The sequence below is a fragment of the Charadrius vociferus genome, unplaced genomic scaffold, assembly GCF_000708025.1.
Source record: "Charadrius vociferus isolate BGI_N301 unplaced genomic scaffold, ASM70802v2 scaffold15, whole genome shotgun sequence".
Taxonomy (NCBI): Eukaryota; Metazoa; Chordata; class Aves; order Charadriiformes; family Charadriidae; genus Charadrius; species Charadrius vociferus.
In genome coordinates, this window is record NW_009650064.1 from 12,526,734 (window position 1) to 12,549,370 (window position 22,637).

The 22,637-nt window shown below is 44.5% G+C and overlaps 1 protein-coding gene across 5 annotated transcripts in view; it reads left to right on the plus strand.

Moving 5' to 3' along the window:
- The first annotated feature begins 7,497 nt into the window (after positions 1 to 7,497).
- Positions 7,498 to 22,637, plus strand: part of TPD52 (tumor protein D52) — a 29,337-nt gene continuing 14,197 nt past the window's right edge. For 4 of the 5 annotated variants that reach the window (XM_009891877.1, XM_009891879.1, XM_009891878.1 and 1 more), the window contains exon 1: positions 20,449 to 20,917. In XM_009891877.1, coding sequence (XP_009890179.1) covers positions 20,794 to 20,917 — 124 coding nt within the window. In that variant the 5' untranslated portion in view covers positions 20,449 to 20,793. Of the gene's footprint in view, positions 7,504 to 8,740; positions 8,746 to 20,448; positions 20,918 to 22,637 lie in introns of those variants that run through there. The other variant, XM_009891881.1, reaches the window with a different exon arrangement.

The window sequence follows — 22,637 nt, forward strand, 5'->3', positions numbered from 1 at the left end:
TGGAAAGCTTGGGCTGCAAGCACTGGGGGTCTCTTACTCTGTGATTACAAGCACTGAAGCAGTATTGTCAGCTCAAGCCAAATGGATATAAAATTCTCCTGACATGAGGAGTCCCTTGTTCCATCGCTTTGCGTTAAGCTCCTAAGAACAAAAATCTGGTCTTTCACTGTGTGGACTCAGTTGCTGAATGGACTAATAACTGCACTTCTGTTTTCATGAAGATTCTGGCTCCCTCCCTCTCCCCCCTGCCTGCCTCGCCTCCTCCCAAAATCGTGTACCTGGTTTTGCTTGCAAAAAGAGCTTCTTGGTGGCTTGCCATTGTTACTGTTAGTGCTGGTAGGGTTCATCACTGGAAAAATAAGGCTGAAACCACCCCAGCACTGTAGAAGCAATGTGCTGATGTGCTCTGAATGAGGAGACCATTCCACTGAGCAGTCTCGTGAAGACATGCAGCACAGCACAGTTATCTAGGAATACTGCATCTCTGGTGTTGTGTTTAGGGGGTTCATCTTATGCTTCAACAGCTCTTCACTTATGTAACCTGGTGTCTTTCAAAATCTTTTGGTTTTGTGGGACTCGGGAGTCCCAAAACACTACACATGATTTCTTGAGAGAATATGTAAGCCTTTCTTTTGCTAGAGCCTTGACTTGCACTTCTGAGGCTGACAAAATGGACTTAATATTCCTGTTGTGCAGAAAGAACTTGTTGCTGGCAGTAGGACGCGATTTCCACCATTGTCCTAATAGATGAAGCTGCACCTTTTTCTACTGCTTTGTTTGTTTTCTTTATCACTAGGCACTTGCAGTACTGTAGGTAAGATTTATTTTTTTTTCCTTAAGGTGCAGTTGTGAAATCAAACACTTGTAAGTAAATGAGAGTGGACAGCTGTTGTCAGAACTGCAAAGGAAGAATGATTTCACTGAACTGAGCGTCTGTAGCAGTGACTTGAAGATGGAAGAGGAAAAAAAATAGCAAACCAGTTACATCAGTAGGTCCCTTGGACAGCAGCAAGTGTTCCCTTCTCTTGCATGAAAAACTCAGGGGGAGGGGGGGAAATCTCATTGTTTTGGCTCAGACTGAGGGTCATGGCTTGACAGGGTGGCGTTATATGAGTTATTTAATGGCGTTGCTATCCTCCCCCATTGGCCAGTGCATGACTAAGATACTTAAATGCAGGAGATTGCTGCACTGTGTTGGAGTGATGCTGCAGCAGCTGATGCGTGAGCAGCTGCCCGTGCATCGGCGTGTGGTGGGCAGCCGGAGGCTGGAGCAGTGTCAGCTGTTCTGCCCTCCCCAACGCTTGAGCATTGAAGGGCAACTTGAACTCCTCATTCATGATCACACCTGCTTCGGGAGGAAGTGGAGGAAGGAGCCGGCCTGGCTCTCCAACAGTGGAGAGAGTCTGTTGCTTGTGGTGTGCATGGATCTTCTGTCCCTGTTCCCTGTAACCAGTGCTGTCACATGCAGTCATGGCCTTCACCCAGCCACAGTAAAGCCTGCTCCCAGACCTTTCAGGTTAGGGAAAGCTTAGCTGAGGATCTGCTTCCTTTGATCCTCCAGTGAGGCCAAGCTGTAACTGCTCGGGGCTTTTAAAATCCCAGTGACATGAAATTGATGCAAGTCCTGTTTGTTCCAGTTTCCCACACTTTGAAGCCCTGTGAAACAGCCCATGGGTTTCCCTCTCTCCCACTGCAAGTGCCCATCTAAACAACGTGAGACCTCGGACGCTCGGTCTGACCTTGCAGGCTCCAAAGAAAGCACTGTGCCTTGGCTCCAGTTTAAGAGCTGCATGGGCTGGGCACGTGCCTTGCTCTGCTTGAACTGGGTGCTTTGTGGGTAAAGCGGGAACAGCTGATTTTTATGACTGAAGTTGGCTGCCATATGTTGACACCTCTCCTAAAGCTGTCCTGGGTGTGAGTGCTATTGAGCTGCGTTCAGCTGTGCCTGGAGGCTTCTGAGCACAGCCCCTTCCATCTGTAGGGGCTGGCAATAACCGCGTACGGCACTTGTCTGCCTTGGGAATTTTAGTTGTTTTAATTTTCTTGCTCCTGTCTATCTTGTATGTGCATTTTTTCCCCTTGTCTTCTACAGCTGCTAAACACAGTAGCCCTTGACTAACGGCCTTTGCTTTGTGAGCCCGATGTCAGCATGGTCCCTGGAGGAGCTGAGTGGTGAGGGAAGTGGGTATTGGGGCTTCTGATGCTTTCTGCCACGCACTGACCCTGCTGGGTGAAGGCACCCTGAAAGCTGCTTTAGCTGCCTTGAGTGTTGTAAAGGCTGGGGTGCTGGGTAGGCTTTGTCGTCTTCCTTCACAACTGTTTACTCCTTTAACAGGAAGGGGTCCAGACAATTTTCACGGGGAGGGAGTCCCGCAGCCGGTACAGAGAAGTCTGTGTGACGTCAAGGGACTAGATTTGCCATGTAAAAATCAGTGAGTTGTTTGTGGATTGCTGATTCCTGAGAGTGCTGGACATTACTGCAGGTAATGCAGCTGTATCTCTTCAAAAAGTGATGTTTCCATGGCAGCAGATACAGTTGCAGGGAGTCTTCTTGAAAGCCAATGTTTTCTTGACCAGCTTTCAAAAGAAAAAAAACCCAAACAACTCCATTCTTAGTTTAAGAGGAAAGAACAACAGTGTTGGCTGCTCAACCCTGTGCAGCAGAGATGTGATGGGTGTAGGGTTTTTCATGTTTTTAGGAGAAGCTTGCCTCCAGGTAGGATGATGATGGACCACGCTGTTGCCTCCATTGGTGTCTTTGTAATATGGGCCCTTCTGATTTGACATTTGCTATATGGAGGAAGGGAGGTGTGTACCCATGTCCTTTTAATATCCTGCAGTGAGTAAGCAGAAAAATGTCAAACAAAGGGTGACTGAAAGGGAAAGCAAGCATTAAGTGAGATTAAGCACTAAATTGAAAAGCTCTTGTTCAGCCAAAACTGTCACTCTGTGTCAGCTTCAATTTAAGACTCCAGAGGGACAGCTTTCTCTCCTGTTAAAGGTAGTAAACATCTTCAATTCCCTCATATTTGGGTGTGCATTAGCCAGAGAGATTGGGAGCCTTCACTCAAACCCCTTGTATTGGAGGGTAGGCTTTCAACCACAAGCTTTCTCTTTTGAACAGGGTTGCAGTAACACACCAGCAACTCATAACTTTCTAATCTGGATCTCTTCTGAAGGTTCAGTATCACTCCTGCCATTTCCTCTTGCTCCTCCTTCTCCTCTTCCCCTGGTTAAGGGAGCTGAAAGAATATGTAGTAGGTATGCGTTGGCTTTGGCAGAGTGATACCCTGAGCTAGGGTAGCTGACATTGAGTATGGTTGCCCTGCTATGAAAACACTTATCTCTGGCAGAGGTGTAGACAGCTGTATGGATTTTTCTGCTATTGCAGCTACAGGTGGTAGCAGTTGTCTGCATGAGTCTGCAACCAGTTGCCCCCGGGGAGAGGGTAGCACAGCGGAGAGTACACTGGTTGCCAGCAAATGCTGGTGTGCAGAAAAACACCCATTGTGCTGTCACTTGCTCGAGAACAGAAAGGGGTGGATTGATGCTATCTAGGGAGAAACCAGCACTACTATTGTGGTGTGAATGCTGTCACTGAAAGAGGCAGCTTTCTTGTTTCACAAGCACACTTCTCTATTGCAGTGTGAGAGCAGAGCAGTAAGTGTCCTGGGATGCTCACTGACAGTGGAGTGCTCCAGCAAATGCGTACCCTGCCTTGGCCAAGCCTGGGATGCTCCATTAATTTCTGCAGAACTGAGGTCTGTAAGAACATGCTGTGCCATGCATGATTTGGAGTGACAGGCTTCCGAACTGCCCCTCTCCCACCTGTAGCCTACCAGCAGCACAACAAATGCGTGCTGTGCTTAAAAACTTTAAGCAAAGAGGAAGCATGCTTTGTGTGTGCGTATACATATATATAAGAAGAAAGCAAGTAATTTATTGTTAGTGTAATTGAAATTGTAATAGTCTAATTCAAGAATGATTATTAGTTTAGATCTTACTACAGGAAAAGGCTATGCAGATGAAGTCTTAGCAATAGTAAAGGTAATGTTGTATGCACTTAGTTTCTACACCTTTTCCTGGTGTTATCTTCATCCTTCCCCTGGCTTCTGAGGCTGGTAGTGTCATTTTGGTGGTAGCAGGAGTATTATAGCAAGTTGTCAGTATTGGGACTCCTTTGCTGGGAGGAATAGGATGTTGATGGCTTCTTCCTCACTGTAGAATCCACTGGGGTTCTTCTATTATCTTTGCTTTTTACATGTTTGCTCTTTCTTTCATTGCTCTGCAAGCTCCACGTTACATCCAAATCTATTTATATAAAGTGCCTTTTATGTATGTTAGATATTATTTCTTTGCTCTCTTTGTTATCTCTAAAATAGTTTTGTCCAGCTGCAGATCTCCATTGGCAATTTACTTTCTTACAGCTGTGGGGTCTCCAGTGTCAATTCTGTGCCCTATTACTTACCATACCATTCCTGTACTGTCACGTTCTGTGTCTATACTTTCTGAGATACATGAAAAAAAACAAAGCTGCAGGCAAATCAAGAGCTGAGAGAGAGCAAGCCTGACAAGCCTCTAAGTCCCGAGACCTTGCGAAGTCTGTCCAAAGCTTATGGCCTGTTACTAGCTATGGCAATAAGGTACCGTGGGGTAACAAAGAGGCTGATGAGCAGCTGCAGCTTGCTGGGGGTGGTGGGAGAAGCTGGCTGAGGCAGAACAGCAGGCTTTTTTCCTGTTTTGCTTTCCCTTCTCTAGCAGCTAGAGGGGAGTGGAGTTTCATCAGAGCCCCCTAAGACCAGGATATTGATGAAAAGATGTGGCAAGGGAGGCAGCCTGGGCTGGAGTTGGTGTTTTCAGGTCAGGTGCTTCCCCTGTGCTTTACTAGCATCAGAGCCCATGCTTAGCAGTGATCTTGGTTCATGAGAAAAAACTCAAAAAAGTTGAAAAAGAGTAATGCTTCTTTGCTGATCTTTAGTATGGCAAAACTGCATGTTTCAGCTGTGAGCGCTGGGGATGTTGCTCATGTCTATTTTGCTTTGTTTACTTTTTTCCTAAAGCACTTTAATTAAACTACTAGCAGGAGTCCAAAGATGAGCAAAAAGCAATCCGACTCATCCTTCTCTCTTCGACTGTTCTCTGCCTAAATATGTATCACATCATGGCATTAGAAAGTCTTGATTAAATTGACCAGGTTAGCAGAATTTAAAAGATCCCCACCTTGATGCTTCTACGTGAGTCATCACTGTCTGACATTCATTGCACTGTTTTACAGCAATCTGGTACCTGGGAATGCTCGTGTAATAGTGGACATTTGCAGCCGCTGGCAGGAAGGGCTGCCTTTGAAGAAGGCCATTTCTCTGAACTTGCATCTTCTGGTCCCCTGTAGTCTTTGCAGAGTAATCTAGGCTCCTGGTATGTCCCCTGCTTTTCCTCACACAGGCTTCTAGGAGTGGAGCTGTACGAGGACTTGCCTATAAGCATCTTTAAAGTAGGAACCAGTACTTCCAAGCCAAAAGAAGGGTCAGGGGTGTGAAATGGGCTCAGCTCACACTGGCTGAAGTGTGCTTTGCTTTCCAGTTGCTGTAGTGCTCTCTAGAAGACAAATCCCATCAGCACAGCTCAAAAGTATTTTGCCTACATCTGAGGAGTCTTGAGAAGCAGGCTGAAGGCAGAGCAAAGCCCCCAAATCAATTGTTGTTTTTAACTAACCTGCTGACTCTTCTGTGCACTTTGATTACCGTTTGTAAAGCTTAGTTTTATGCCTTAACGTAGACAGGCTTCAGTCCGCATGAGTGGATCACATGCTTCTGCATGCTGTTTCCATAGCACCACTCAAATCTGTGCTAGGCAGTCCCTGAAGAGGCTTGCTGAGCAGCTGATGGGTGTTCAGGGATGAGGAGCAGCAGGAGCAGTACCAGCCTAGTGCATGGGGTGGGGAAGAAGCCTTATTTAAATATTGACTTTCCTGTTGCCAGATGTCGCTGTCTTGGCACAAGAAAAAGAGGCCATTTTACTGCAGTGTGCTTTGCTTGGAGCCATGAGCTCTTAAAAGCACCATTCATGCTGTGTGTTTCATTTCCTTGATGAGCTACTTGCGGCGTTGTGCTCCAAAACTTTTTCTTTAGAGGGGATTTGGTCTTGAGTAAAAGACTAGACCCGCAGTGAGTTCTTGTCTTTCTCTTCCCCCAGGACTGCTCTGGTGCCTGCCTGACAGGTATTTGTTTTACCTTCTTGTCCTTTGGGTTGTGACAGCCCTTTGTGCTTGGTGCCTATGCAGAGTCTTCAGGTACTGTGCAGCTATAGTGCCCCAAGTAGGTAGCGTACAGGCCCTTGAGCAAGGGAAATGTCCTGGATGCATTCACCCACTGTATCGAGAGCGTTGCCATGTGGTCTGTCACCACCTCTGGAGTCACTTGAAGCAGCAGGGAGAAGTTACTGCAGAGGATCCCAAAGAGATAACTGTCTGGACATCTGAAGAAGACCAGGCAATGTGTCTGAAGTTGGGGTTGTGCTGCTGCCCGCCAAGCAGTTGCTCATCCCTAACTTCTTACTGAGCTAGACTGAGCACAGTGTGGGTCCAACTCCTTACTTCTCCCAAGTCTCAGCCCATATTTGTACTCCTGCATGCTATCTTCCCCACCAGCTCCCACTCCAGAGTGCATGGGGACCTCAGCCCCAAGCTTGGGCTGGGGACACGTACCCAAACCCAAGTTGAGGATGTTTGTGTGTGGGGATCCTGTGCCCCATAGAAGTTGGCCTATAATTTAAGTAGCTTAACTGCTAAAAACTCTACTGGAGCTTCTAGCTGGCTACTACTGTCATATGATTTAAGTGCAGTAATTGGGAAGGAGGGGATGACTTTAAAGCTTTACTGTTGTTTTCTCCAATAAATCAATAGTTAATTGCAGTAAAAGTGTGTTCTGGGCAGGACACTGCCGCCATGTGTGGTGACGTACAAACTGCTCACTGGTTAGGTTGGTTAGATGGTACAGAGCACTTTGGTAAAGAAGCAAGAGTTTCATGGCTTTGCTGGAGTGTGCGTGGAGGTGCTTGTTCAGTATGTTTCCCCAGGAATCATGACTGTGAAGACTTGATATTAACAGTCCAGCAGTCCTGCAGGAAGGGCAGTTGGTGCCCTGAGAGCATGTCTGGGATGGTAGGTGAGCCTTTTGCCTAATGCACCTCTCTGGGTGCACTGCTTTTAAGCTTCTGAGCTGGAAGCTGCTCATGCTATTAAGTATATTATTTGTTCCTGCAAATTGTTCTGGGTCAGGGCAACCCCCAGTACCAGTACAGGCTGGGGGATGAAGGGATTGAGAGCAGCCTTGCTGAGAAGCGCTTGGGGGTAGTGGTTGATGAAAAGCTGGACGTGAGCCAGAAATGTGCGTTTGCAGCCCAGAAGGCCAACCGTATCCTGGGCTGCATGAAAAGCAGCGTGGCTGTCAGGTCGAGGGAGATGATTCTGCCCCTCTACTGCTCTCTGGTGAGGCCCCACGTGGAGTACTTTGTCCAGCTCTGGAGCCCTCAGCACAGGAAAGACATGGACCTGTTGGAATGGGTACAGAGGAGGGCCACAAAAGTTATCAGAAAGCTGGAATGCCTCTTCTACAAGGACAGGCTGAGAGAGTTGGGGTTGTTCAACCTGGAGAAGAGAAGGCTCTGGGGAAACCTCGTAGCAGCCTTCCAGAACTTAAAGGGAGCTTACAAGAAAGATAGGGACAAACTTTTTAGTAGGGGCTGATGGTTTTAAAGTAAAAGAGGGGAGATTCAGATGAGTTACAAGGAAGATGTTTTTTACAATGAGGATGGTGAAACACTGGCTCAGGTTGCCCAGAGAGGTGGTAGATGCCTCATCCCTGGGAACATTCAAGGTTAGGTTGGAGGGGGCTCTGATCAACCTGTCCTAGCAGAAGATGTCCGTGCTTATTGCAGAGGAGGTTGGACTAGGTGACCTTTAAAGGTCCCTTCCAACCCAAACTGTCCTATGATAAATAACAGACATTGCCTGAATCTTTAATTGGGAAACTTATGCCACCCTTAAAGAGTGTTTGGCAATCCTGCCTTGATACCTTTCTGTGTGGATTGCAGATGAACGTGAGTGCTGTGGTTGACAAGAGCAGTGGTGGGCAGGGAGAATTAGTTTCTGCATATTTCTAAACAGTAGCAAGTGAAAACTGTTGGAATTAATGCTCTGAAGCTGAATGTTTTCGCTTGGCTTGCGTGCCTGTCACTGAGCAGGTTTTGTGGCGTGAAAGATTTTTAGAGATTGTATAAGAAGGAAGGCAACTCGAGTGTCAGTGGAATCTGCATGGCAACCTGTTGAGTGCTTCCTGCAGTGGCGAGGGAGTGTTTTTGGAGTAAATGGCAAAAGGGAGAGCTTTACTGGACTAAATTTACAGTCATCTTTAATTCCATTCTAGCACACTGGTATGTGAAGTCTTTAATATGCTTCCGTTTCTTATTTACAATTCAAGAGCAAACTTCACCTTGGTGAATCACAGAAACGTACTTCCCTCCCATCCGTGATGAAAAGTACTTTCTTATTCAAGAAGCATCTTTTCAGAAAGTGAAAATAGGGAGTGGGAAGAGGGATACAGAAGTCAAAGAAAGACCTCTGCGTGTTGTCAAGAGGAGCTGAGAGGACTTTTTAAGCTCTTTGGGAGGGAAAACTGGTAAGCTGAGGACAAAGCAAGCATCAAGTGCAATAACTAAACTTCCATAGTCTGCCTGTTCCAAGGCCTTGTCACTAGAGAGGTCTTGTTTCCCCTTCATGCAAAGTGGTTGCAGCAGCATTTCTGAGGGGTGTGATTGCTCCTTAGTAATAACGCCATATTGCAGCTCCCTAGCTAAAGTGCACACTTCGGGATTGACAGCTGAGAAAAAGCAGTATGCAAGTCACTGCTTGGACTTTCTCCTCTTCAATATCCTGATCCAGTTTTTATCTGGCAATGCAGAATGAAACATTGTGAATTGCATTATTAATAGCTATTTAAGCTCTGAATTATTCCAAGTGGTTTCTGTGCTGATCGCTGAGCTACGAGGTGCCAAACCTGATGTAACAGTAACCTGCTGGGTATCAGCTAAACCAGTCCTTAAGCATAAAGTTTGAAAAGTTTACTGGGCTAATCCATTAAACTCGAACTGGAGCATGACCAGTGCTTAGAGTGGGTACGAATATATGGGGTTTTTTTTTGTGTGATGTTTACAATTGTGAAATGGGGTATATGATGGGTTAACTTGTGCAATAGGGAATGATGCTAAACTTAGACTTCACTTTGCAGTGCAAAACTTTATTCTTAGGGTTTGCAGTGATGCTCAGTGTCAGGTCAGATACTGTGAGGAGGCACCTTGTAGAAACAGTGCAGTGCAGTTCTGGACCAGCTGCTCACTAAAAGCAGTGGAAGTATTCGTTGTTTGAAAAAACAAAACCAAACATCACACAAAACAACCAAACCCCCATAAAAACATACAAAAACAACCCCAACAAAACCCCCTTTCCCTTCTTTCTCCGCCTCCCCGTCAAGTTTTAGAGCTGAAGCTCAATTTCCTTCAAGACACACCCTTCAAACTTCAATCCTTCAAATCCAGTGCACTTCTTCCCTCCCGCTGTAGTTTCCATTGTGTTGGCTGTACCAGGATTGGGAAACGTGTCTGCCTGACTTTGTGTTCATCTAGGTATGTCTTTCCAGTTTTGTCCACTCTCATATACTTCAGTAAAATAAATGGTTTAACTTGCTCTACTTACTTCGCTGTGAAATCGAAGTGAGGAGCCTGGAGATCAGCTTATTCAAGCATGCTGATGTTTAGGAAAACATAGCTTTGTGTGCAATGGACTGGGACACAACTAGATTATGCATAAATATATCAATACTGCTTGGAAGTCTTGAGAGATTAGTGCTTTTATGATTTGAGATCAGTACTTTTCTGATCTGAACCTGTGTAGGTTGTAAAAAAGGCAAATATAGATTGCCTATGATGCCACCCAGAGGCAAAAAGTGATGTCTCGTGTCCAAAGTCCGATCTGATGGAAGAGGGTATGGTCAACTTCCTGTAGGCCCTGGAAATCCTTGAAAGCTTTATTTCTTTGTGGTGTCAAACTTTCTTGACCCTTGTCTTTGGCTTCCTCCACTTTTGGAGTGATTACTGTTTTATGACTGTCTGTTGATTTGTGTGACATCAGTATCTCTGTAGGCTAACAGTTTCATTTAATTTACTGTCCTAGTCTGACTTGGAGTAGGAGCAAATGTCTATTAACAAGATTTACTAAGCTCAAGCAGCATTAAAAGTCATTCAAGGACATATCAATCAGATAAAATCTCAGAGTACTTATTAATATAATGGGAACTTCAGTGGTCATAATACTTTAAAGGTAGATGCATTATCTGCATTATATTAGAAAAAAAATACGCCAGTCAGTGCAGTTGATTTGTTAGTGAATTGCGGAGACACAGTTGCGGGATTCTTCTTCTTATCTCTTAAATGAGATTAAGAGCAGCACAGAAATATTCAAGCCCCATGTCTAGAGTTTGACCAATCTGCAGAATGAGGTTCAAGGTCCCTTTGCTAGTGACAGCCATTGCTCCAAATCAGTTTGGAAGCACTGTAGGAATTGCTGCTGCCCAGTTGGGTATGCTGTGTAGCAGTATGGGCAAATAGCAGCCAGACTCCATCTGGAATGGGACACTTCAAGTACTACCTGGTTGGATAGGTGGCTTGTAAAATGCAGGACTCTAAAGGAATATGTAATGTATCTTGTTTGATGCTGCAGAGAAAACAACACAATTTACTCTGTGTTTTCAAATGAGAGATACCCAGTAATAGCGAACTGCAGCATCAGTGTGCAAGAGTACTTTATACTGGCAATCTGTTGGTGTGCCATTAGCACTCCTGTGTTAGGTCTTATTTTCTTAAGTTTAGGTAAGCTCGCCAAAGTTCTGCAGTGGGTGAGAAATGTAGATGAATAATATGGGCTTGTTATCGTTAGGGGCTCATCTGCTTGGATGAGCTACGTAACTGGCTCAGTGTCTATTGTCGGCTTTTGAGTACCTCATGGACGGGCTGGTTCTCTGAAGGGTTTGTGGCAAAAAGCATTACTAGTCTAAAGGTGTGATTTGACCGGTTGGGGAAGGGAGGTCAGGAGCGTGTTCGTATGACCTGAGAGATTTCTGAGGCATGCATGATTGCATATTTATTGTACCAGTGCACTTCTACTGCTGGCTGGGCAGGGTTTTACAGTTTTGTGGACATTTTGCACCATCTTCTTGGATAAGCCAAGAGGAAAAATATTAATAGGATTTCTACACAGCTTGCTACTTGCAGTTGCTTGTGTTGGAGAAGTCATACTTTAAGTGTTATGCAATTACACTTATTTGACAGCACCAGTCTAAATCTTAAACTTGGTTAGTTGGAAGAGAGTATCAACCTGGTGGTTGCCATCATCGTGTTGAATTATTAAGCAAAAAGCTTATGTTCGTCATGGATAACTGAATAAGGAGCCAGACTACAGCAGGAGCTTAGCCATTCAACCAGGAACTTGTGTGTGGAAGTTCTGGCAAAAAAATATATGTTTTTACAGCTTTGCAGTTTCCAAGAACATAATGTGACTGCAAGGAACTGTGAGACTTGAGAAATTAGAAAGGTTTGTGCTTCTCTGGAGGAACCACTTAAAAGTAACTGGTATCCCAGCAACTTGTGCGTAGCCACCTCTGTCCGGTAAAAGTGTGTGTACAATAAGGGCTAGATTTAGCTGTAAGTTTTCAACTTAATTTCCACATTTTAATATGCCTTTATTGGATGGGTGTAATTCTCTCCCAAGTTGCAATAAGCTTAAAGTTGGGTTTGAGGATGAAAAGGATAAGTTAGAAGCCTGGGCTCTTGTTCATTTTTGTAGCATACTGCAATGGCTCCAGGCTAGTCTCAAGTACCTTCAGTTGACTTCTGATCTGTTTTTTTTGGATCTGTTTTAAGCTGGCTGATACTGTGAGCCTAGAGGAGGGCAGGGTAGCCCAATGAGGGGATTAGGCAGAGGAAAAAAAGGTAAGGTGTCTGAACAACCTGGCAAAACGGTGGCTGCCAGGCTTCCATAGGAAGGCTGCCACTGAGCAGTGCGTGTGTGTATAACAACAGGAATCATGATGATGCTTCCATAAGTCCCATCAAATCTGCGGTGACGTTGCCAGGGGTGAAGGTATCTGAACACTGCCTACATTTAGAAAATTGGGTGGGATCTTAGGAGAGCACAGGCAGCTAGCTGTTTCCCTTCGTTAGTGTTAGGGACATTTGGAGTGGAATTATGTCTACAGGAGAAGGCTGTTTTGACAAGATGGAGCTTTCCATACCTTGTCTGCTGATGGTAGACTTAGCAGTGCTTCTAACAAACTTGACGCTAGTTGGTGTTACATGTGCCTCCTGTGTGGGAGCCCACCTGCAGATTACTATGCTCTGACTATTTCTGGGCAACTGGTATGACAACACTAAAAATTACTATGCCCCCAGTGCAGAAGTGACTATCCCAGTGCTTTTGAAGGGCACACTAACATCTCTTAACTGAACCGACACGTCTGGAAGCTTTTGTGTCAGCTTTTGTCTGGACCGAGGAGTTTTGCTAGGAGAACCCAAGAGCAAGCACTAGGGAAGGTTGCTGGAGTAATAAAGGAAGCTGCACTGGAGTGGGTAAAGAATAAATTGAGGAGTCTGAGAAGGGAATTCAAATACTTACTTAACTTGAGCCTAGTTTCCCTGCGTTCTGTTTAATCCATAGATTAAAGGGTAAGAGGAGGAGAGGCTCCTGCTTATAAAGTAACTTTAGCATAGTGATACTGAGCTAATTTGTCATCTTCAAGCTTTTCTTTGTATACAAGAGTGAACTCCTGCCGCAGAGGCATACATTCACTTTCCTCCTGGGGAAAGTGGGGTCAGGGAGAAGTGGATGGCTTTCTAAAACATATTTGCCAAGAGCTTCTTCTGTGTTAAAGGTCTGGAATCACTTGTCAGGCCCAAGAAGTTCCTCGCTCATTCATCTTGTGAGCAAAATGTAAGTCAATCCCTTTCATGCATATACAGGATTCCCCCCCCCCCAGAATCTGGCCCAGCTGGACTGGTCAGCTACCTTTTTTCTGCAGACTCCTTCCAAACAGAAATCAAAATATTCTCTACTGCTGTAAATGCTCTTGCCTTGCTTGCCAGCTTGTCATAATACTGCTGTACGCTGGGGGGATGTGTGGAAGTGCCAAGTCTCCAGTGAAGTCTTTGTCCATACCTCAGTTTATAAAGTATGGGAGAAAATTGAACTTTATTCTGTTAGCAGGTAGGTATTTGCAAATCTAATTCACAAGATGAAGGGCTGGCCACAGACCTCCCCTGGGGCAGGGCAGCAGGACTTCTTTTGTTCCTGAAGTTTCTTCAGGATTGCAGACCTTGGAGGATCTGGGTGAGCAGCCTGTGACTTTGTACAGCCATTGTCTTAATCATAGAATGGTTGAGGTGGGAAGTGATGTTTGGGGGGTCATCTGGTCCAACTCCGCTGCTCAGGGAGGGCTACCTAGAGCTGGTTGCCCAGGACCATGTCCATATGGCTTTTGAATATCTCCAAGGATGGATTTTGTGAAGTACTTACCCTAAGCCCCATTGCTTGCATCAAATTCTGCACTGCTTGGTTGCTTAGGTGCTTCTGTGCTCTGTATTTCTGTCCTTGATAGTAAATGGTGCAAGTGCTGTGCTACGCCAAATCTAGGCACGAACTTGGTAATTACATGGTGGGAGCTAGTGTGTACCTGGAGCATTGAAGAGTGTTTGCTGGTATTATTAAGGTATTGCTAAGACTACAGATGGTGGATTTTTTGGTGATTATCCTTTCAGATATCACAGTACGTGATTCAGCCTAATATGTAATGTAATCTGCTATGTTCTTAAAACTTCAGTAGCATTTTCATGGTGGGACCTGACATTGTGGAGGGGGAATGGTGGGCTTTTCTGGAGCTGCTTTTCAGAAGTGGAAGCTCTGGGGTGCAGTGTTGAAAGAGAGAGGTTTTGCTTTAAAAGTGCAAAACAGCAGACTTGTCTTCTCATGGAGGCCAGGAATTGCTCCAATTGAACTCATTCAAGTAAAGCCTTTAAATAGATTGCGAGGTTATATACTAAAACTTTGTTTAAAACAGTCCCGTTCTGCACTACAGCCTTTTCTTCCTATTTTTTTCCAGCTGTCATCTGGCTGCAGCTCAGCACAATTTCTCCAACATTTTAGACAGGTCCAGTCTTTTAGTAGGGATCGGAGACCGTAGAGAATGGCAGCATAACTGGGATATGCATCTGAAGGCAAATAACTAAATACATTCCTCTAAAATCTACCTGACAGTGTTTTAACTCTGTTAATCTCACTTGGAAATGTTCCTCTTTGTTTGCAGAGTTTGGCCTGACTTCTCCAAAGTCAATGCAGTGCCTTACCTGATTGCTGGTTCTGGGGCGCTGGCTACTGCATCCTTTGGCCTGGACTCTTCCCATAGGTTGGAAATGCTTTTAACCTGTTATTGCCAGAGTTGACAAATGTGACTGCTTTGATGTCTGTTTGAGACACAAAGCTTTGCCATAACTCAGGGATTTCTGCCTAATGAAAATCTTGTAAGTGCTGGAGCAGATGTCTTCAAAAGGTAGCAGAGAATCTGTGCAAATACAGGGGCTACTGTCTGATACGCATGGGTTAAGAGTCTTACTGTGGTATCAGCTTGTCTAGCGGCAAAATATGCCGGAGCGTGGGTCTACTCCCTTACAAGATCTCAGGAAATTAGTCTGAGTTTTTAATTGGATTGGGAGGAGGAGAGGAAGAGAACTGCTGCCTTTGCTAAGACGTGCATCAGCTGTCTGAAATGCTGTGGGCTGAGACTTAGATTTCAGAAAAAGGCAATGCTAGCAACCCCTGTAATCCTTAACTGTAACACTCAGCAGTGTTTGTGTTGCAGGGTGATACGTCTTGGGAGAATACTGATCATTCCAAGAGGGGTTTATTTGATGATGTGTGTTTGGTTGGGTTTGTGTTTTTTGTTTGTTTGTTTGTTTGGGTTGTTGTTTTTTTTTTAATGTGAGTACATGAAGGCAGCATTTAGTCTTGAGAAAATGCTGGAGAAGATATTTCTATACAAAGAACCATGCTGGGCAATGCTGTTGCATCAGGGAGAGCAAGTCGAGAGACAGCACGTAGGGGGAGGCTGAAGTAAGGAGATTAATATGGTGGTGTTGAGTTGGACTCTGCTAGAAGACAGCAAATGCCTAAACTCTTAAGCCACAGTCTGCTGACCATTATTAACGGGGCTGCAGAAGCCTGTAATCATATTGTTCAGCAACTGCTATAGCTGTGCAGCTCCATTCACGTTGTGCACAAATCTCAGGGGCTGAAAGAGGTATCTGCTGTTAAAGGCAGGGCAGAGAGCACAACGTGGAAATAAGAGCATGAGTGTACTAATTTAAGGCTTGTTTAGTCTTTGGGCCTTCTGTCCTATTGCTTGATGGCACGTGTCTCTCTTAATACAGTTTTAAGGCCTTGGATCAGGTGCTGAAAGGCTTTACTTGTCTGTAAACTGACTTTGAAGATCAAATTGATGCTACAGAACCTAGATTGGCTTAAGATGCTTAAGTAGCTTTATAGCTCTTAAAATGGCTTATGCCCTATAAAACTCAGTTGGAGTGGGGAGAGGAGCCTGACTGTTGCTGCCTGATTGGGATCTACCTGGGAAAGGTGGGGATGGGGGAAGACCTAGCTGGAAGTCTTTACCCCAGCCACAGTTACTGAAAGGCCCCCTGTCAGTCTTGGCTTTTAGCAGACCACAGAAGATGCAAATTCATACCAGGTATAGGCTGAGCAGGCATTAAATCTTAGCAATCAACCTTGAAATAAGACATTGAATCTTTTTGCCATGTGACCCCCAAAACAGCAAGTGTGTCTTCCCCCTCTTTGGCAACAAACTCTGCACCTCATCTTCCTCCATCCTCTTTTGCTTGCTGAATTAAGTGCTGGAGTCATGGCAGGCTTGCCAAAAGCATGGGCTGTGGTGCACAAATTTGGCACCTCTGTGCTTAAACAGGACACAAATGCAGGATATCCAAGATGGTGAAGGTGCCTAAGTGGGAACAGAACTCTTAGGCACTGATCTTGTGGATTGCTTATTTAGTTAGCTTTATTCAAAGTATTGTTTGGGTCTTGTCCTAGGGTAGCCTCTGCATTCCTCCAATCCTGAGCCATTAGTGGTAGCCTTTCCATTTTGAATTTAACTCTTTGTATGAAACACTACTGAATACATACGTTAGTTTCTTTGAAGCCCAGAGATGGTATTCAGTCGTATTTGAGCTGGGTTTGGTTTCTTTGTGGAAAGAGGGATACAACTTTTAATGTATAAACAAACTATTGTTCTACTAGACCTAAATGTGGGAAAAGCAGCTTCTCTGCAAGGCTACCATAACATGTTATCCTTGCTTAGCTAGCAACGAGGTAGAAGTGCTTTAATGCTGTATCGCCTTCCTTAAATTGCTGCTAGAGCCTTGGGTTAAGGTGGAAGCTGCAGACCTGGGTAGCAGGTGGTATCTGAAGAAAGAATGTCTAAGAGTAGACAGGCAAATATCTGGTTAACAGTGTTTGCTCAAACCAAGCAGCTTTTCTAGCTATGCAGGAAGTTACCTCCCTTATGATTCATGACATGCACAGTCTGTGCTGACTGTTGATGCTAGTTACCTGCAAAAGCTTTAAGCACACTCTAACCTTAACAGAGGAGATTACACCATGATTAATGGTAGGAATTGTGATGGTAATGCTTTGCTGAGACTGCTGAGCCTTCCTGAGCTACTTTGTGACATTCAGTTGAACTTGTCTGTTCAAAGCATCTTTGACAGAAGTGATCTGCCCTTCACGATAGTCTCTCAAACACCAGGTTCTAAAATGACATAGATAACCAAGATGTCAATACTTAAGTCATCCTGAGTTCTTAAGGGCAAATGAGTACTTGTTCTGGAACAGCAATATCTGCAGTTGTAATCTTTTGCATAGTGAGCAAAACCCCACTGCTACTTGTCTCTGGAGCAGATGTGTCCGTAGGCTTCAAGATCTCTTCAGGTACTTGGCTTGCAGCTGATACCTGCTGTAAGAACCAAGGTTCACCTGTAACAATTGAATTTACTATGCAGGACAAAGAACAAAGATACTCAAGCATGCACAGAAACTACTCTGACGCATAACAGAAGTCTAAATGTAAGCTCCAGCTCTGAAATGTATGTCTTTCACTGGGAAGGCAGGGTACATCTAGCAGGGTATGGCTCTACGGCAGGGAAATCCTGATACCTGCCATTGCCTAGCTATGTTCAGACTGTCGAGAGCTGCTAAACTCATCAAAAAGCTTCACACTACAGAGCAAAACCTTTCTTTGTGGTTCTGTGTGGCCACTGTCTGTCATCCCCATCCTGCTTTGTTTCCTTGGGGCTATCACTTTAATTTGGAAGGTCCCTTAGAGAGAAAGTAATTCCTCCTCCGAATGTACCACACTAACAGCAAGCAGGGCCTGCCTTCTTCAGAGTGCCTTTAGGCAGTGTAGGAGGTGTGCTGCCTTGTTCTGCCCTGGGTCCCTGGGTGTGTTAAGGTGCTACTGGGCAAGCAGCGGATAAACTGACTGTTATGGCTGGCAGAGGATTACCTGTCTTCCCTGAAGTGGATGAATTAGGGATGACAGGTAGCCTAGAAATTGTCCTTCAGCAGGTTTGGAAGGGTGGACTGCAGTCCTTTCTCCTTACAACCCCATTGGCTTGTACTTCGGGGTGAAGACCGTCAAACTTCACTAGGTGATGAGGAAGAAGCTTGTTCAGCGAGACAGCTTCCTACATCACCAGGTAGGATTTGCAGCTGAGAATGAGCGAGGAGTGACACTCCCATAAACCCCTGCAGGTAAGAGATCAGGACTCTGATGTGTTTAGGTGGCTTGTTTGGGAGATGCTATAGCAACCCAGTGGTATGGTCACTATAAGATAGATTAATCTGAGTAAAGACGGTAGTTTGAAGTAAGGAGTGCTTGCACGGTCCCTCTCTTGGCAATCATCTTAGGACAGTAATATTTCTAAAATCTAGAGAATTGTCTTGGGTGACTTCAGGGCTCGTACTTGGGCTACATATAAGCCAGGGCAAAAGCAGAATTCAGCCTTTTGTGTTGGGGCTGAGATTTGTAACTCAGTAAGCCTTCCCTGTAAGCCAAAGGTGTGTGGTAGTGGTGGGCAATGTCCTATGCTTGTCTTTCTGACTACACTGAAGATGTGTTGGAGAGTTTGGCCCATACGCGATTCTGTCTGTGACGGTGACAGGCCAGGTCAGTGGTCTTAGACTCGTAATCCACACATGAAACCAACTTTTGCACACTAAAGATGCAGGAAGAGTACCAGTTTTTTGGGGTTTTTTGAGTGGATAGTAGGGGGTAAAACTGTGTGCAGGGAGCTTCATGTAAATGACAACAATGTAGGCGTTGACTCTAGTAAATGCCCTTGGCCAGGAAATGATATTCCTGCATGTTAGCAGGCATGAATAGATCCTCATAAGGGGTTCTTTTTCCTATAATAGCTCTTTCAGTTGTCATAGCCTGGTAGCATGGACTGGTGTTATATTGGATGATTCTCTGGGATTGGGAAAAAGTCCTAGGTGATATAGAATCGCAGAGTGGTAGGGGGTGGAAGGGACCTTCAGGGATCATCTAGACCAACCTCCCTGCCAAAGCAGGTTCACCTAGAGCAGGTTGGACAGGAATGCATGCCAGGTGGGTTTTGAATATCTCCAGAGGAGACTCCAAAACCTCTTTGGGCAGCCTCTTCCAGTGCTCTGAACCCAGAACAGCCTCACCTTTGCTCTCTCTTTCTGTGCCAGGAGAGTGATGCTAGAAAACACCCAGCTCCTCCAGTGTGCTGCATCTGATAACTTGTCATTTTGCCTAATACAGTTAGTACAACTACTGCCTGAGCATTTATACAGAAGGCAGTCCCTGTCTGCTGAGTTACATGAAGGAAGACTGCAAAGCAGAATCAGTAGCTATTCATATTAGCATGCTTGGTTAATAGAGTGTTATTACTGTGGCCGTGTTACAGTTCTCTGCTGCCTCTGGATGCTTTAGCTAGAACCTGTGACCAAAGCTTTGACCTTTGTCAGTTGAACTTTGCAGTTTTTCTGGCAGATGCTGCAGCCACGTGTCGGAAAATGCAGAGGGGCATTATATCTTCTTCTTTTCAGTGGTTTCAGAAAATAGCAGAGGCCTGTGTTCCAGGCCTCATCACTTTCATTGTTATGAGCCTGCAGGTGGTCTGCACCAGAAACCAATGTAGGTCTGCAGTCTAAAGGATCTGCTCTTTAATTAGCTGGAAGGTCTGTTCCTGCGCCCACTCACTGCAGTGGAAATGGGAAATTAAAACTTCAGAAGTGGTACACTTTCATCTCATATCCCCAGGGAAGATATTGCCTAGGCTTTACTTGGATATGCTGCAAGGCTCCTTCACTGCCATGGCTTTGGGCGGAGGGTGGCGTAATATCTCTGATCAGCTCTGTCTTAAAACACCACTCTTATGGTGGAGGAAAAGATTAACTGCCATTTGATTATGCTCCTCTCTGTGCAGGCTCTGGTAAAGAGCCCAGGTGAAGGTGTGGGGTTGGGAGGAAATTGTTGCTCAGCAGTAAAGGTGATCTACACTGCTAGTAAGCTTGTTTTTTCTCTGAAAGAAACTGACCTTGGAAGAAAAAAATAAAGTAGCAAAGCACTGCAAAACTGTGCTGAGTGCTTCTCTTAGGTAAGAAGCACTTCTTTTTCCCAGGACTAAATCTTACACCCCCAGCATGAAGTAAGCTGGCTTATGTAAGTTGATCTTTCTTTATGGTATACGTGTCAAAACATAAATACTTTTCATCAAGACAATGCACTCCAGTGTTACCGGTTCCTGGCATAACTGGCTGCTCTAAATGACGCTGGCTGAAGCACAAAGGACATAGGCAGTATGTGTCAATAATTAAAAAAAAACAAAAACAAAAAAAACCCAACAAACAAAACCAACAAAACGACCCCCCCTCATACCCAGATATGTTTAGCTTCATGGGCAAAAATCATAATGCTCATTAGCATGTTCATTAAAAAGCCCAGGTGGTGTTTGGAGCATACCCTTCAGAGATGAGTACTGCTTTCTCCTATTCTGAGCTTGCACTACAGTGTGATACCTGGGCAGCAGAAACTGGGTTCTGGCTACTGGTTATTACACTGCTGGAAGCAGCTGCAGAAATAGTTATGTACGCAGAATTTTCCATTAATCAGAGGAAAAAGTCCTACACAGATGGTATATAGGATAGATTACGGCTAGTAATCCTTTTGTGTCCTAGAAGATTAAGGATATCCTGGTGTAGCTGCAGTCAGCTGACCTTTTTTTATTTAAATGACTGAAAATTCTTGATGCAGTTCTGCAGAGGACCAAGGCTTTTCCAGAAGCCATGGATGGTGCACTGTGAATGTTTGTTAAAGGAACGGTTTGTTTAAGTCCAGCCCCAGTTATAAATTTACAGGAACTTAACTTTGTGCCATGTAAACAGCAGCAGCTACAAGATGGCTAAGAGATCACCTGCTACATGGCTCTATCAAATCTAAAAGAGGTGTAAGAGAGCTGGATTTTATGAGGAGGTTTAGTGAGTGTCATGTGAAGAAACGGAGGGTTTCTGAATCCTGCTGTCTGGGTCACCCCAGAAGGTGAAGATGAATGCTTCGGTAGAAGAAGAGGACAGCTGCATGCTCTGAATTTTCTGGCATGGATCTGTATGAGGATTACAAATCTCCCTTCGATTTCAATGCTGGAGTGAACAGAAACTATCTTTACCTGTCGCCTAGCATAAACCTTTCTCCACCTGGATCACCGACACTGGCAAAGTCTGGTAACTTCCTTCTCTTTTGTTTTCAAAACCTCTACATTGAAAGCTTATTAGTTAATATCTGTAAAAAGGAAGTTCTCAAATTAAGAATCTGTACAATTTGGCTGAAACGCAGGTGTAAATAAAGGTAAAAGTTGACCTGTTGTTAACTCTGGTAGTTTATTAGCTTCAGTGTGTCCTGTAGGTAATATCTCATGTGCTGTGCATTTACGAGCTTTACCTTATTTGTTATTTCTTAATTCAGTAGAAAGGCAGTTTGAGGGGAAAATGAAGCGAGCAAAAAAAATTAGGAACAAAAGGGAAGCTTTTGTAAGATTGGAGTAACTGGCCTAGTTTGACTATTAGCTTTTTTGTGGGGGGAGGTAGGAATTGTATACTTAGTGTGACTTCAGAACTCTGGATAGTCTAACATCTGCTCTTGCCTTAGTACTGAAAATATCACTGATTGACAAACGTGCTCTCTAAAACCTTTACTCTGTTCCACCTAGCATCAAAGTGCTGTACATTTTACGCCTGCAGATACTGACTGTACTTGCCCTCCCCTGAAGTGGCTGTTGCATGCTGTGCTGCAGCAGCATCCGTCTAGTGCTTAACCCTACTGGTTTCTAGCTGGTAACCTGTTGTACAGAACACCTACAGCTGTGTCCCCAACACATGATAGTCTGGTTTTGCCACCTTTTCTTTCTATTCCGTGCTGCTGGATGTGATCTTCCAGAGTAATTAAAAATAGAGAAAGCTGATTGCTACTTAAGGTGTGACACAGCAAAGCTACAAAGGTGTTGACTTTTTTTTTCTTTCTGTTGATGGACTCATTCTTTAAAATAGTAAAGAAACGTGCATCACTTTGGGAACCTCTTTGTGAACTAAAACAAACCCCTCTGTGAACCTGATGAGCTCGGGGCCTCTGGGGAACAGTGGTTAGCTTTCACTTCTGCAATTACCACATCTCCCACCTCTTCTAAAGGGGAGGGAGCAGTCCTTTTTATCTGGTGATGATGTGTCACCATAAGCACCAGCCTTTGCTGGGCTTTTTTTTTTTTTCACTTTGAGTGAGTATATGACTAGTGTTTGGGAGAAGCCCAAGACCTTTCTCCTCTGAGTTGAAGAAATATGTCTCGCTTTGGATTTTTCACTGAGATAAATGGGAAGCGCTTACCTTTGATCTTTCTTATATATTTCAAAAGAAATATCCTCTGTAGCACTGTACATTACTCAAATGTTGGAGTGATCTTATAATCTTGTAACAGCTTGTTCTCCTGAAATCTAACAAGTGCCTGTTTTCTTTAGCTTTGCCAACTGTATAGTGATAGCCAAAATGTTCATTCTCAGTGTCTGACACAGAATATGTCCGTCTAAAGATAAAGCTTTGTGAAGGCTAACCCTTCCCCACCCCAAAGGTTGCTCATCTGAAATGATCAGTACTTCCTTAAACTGCTAATGTTTACTGCTAATCTCTGAATTCAGGCCACAAAGAGGTAGGAACTTCTGGTCAAAATAGAGTATGAACTTGGGTTGAAACCGACCAAAGCAGACCTCAAACCAGAAAACCTGAGTGTTAGTTGAATTGCTCTAATGCTTTGCCTTCTCTGGCAGAGTAATAGGGACTTAAGTGCTGTTCCCCTGAACGTGATCTGTGGAATCCTAATCAACTGACTTCTTCGTATCATTTTTGGTTCATTTGAGTAGATCTGATTAACATATTATCCCACCAGTTTATCTTAGA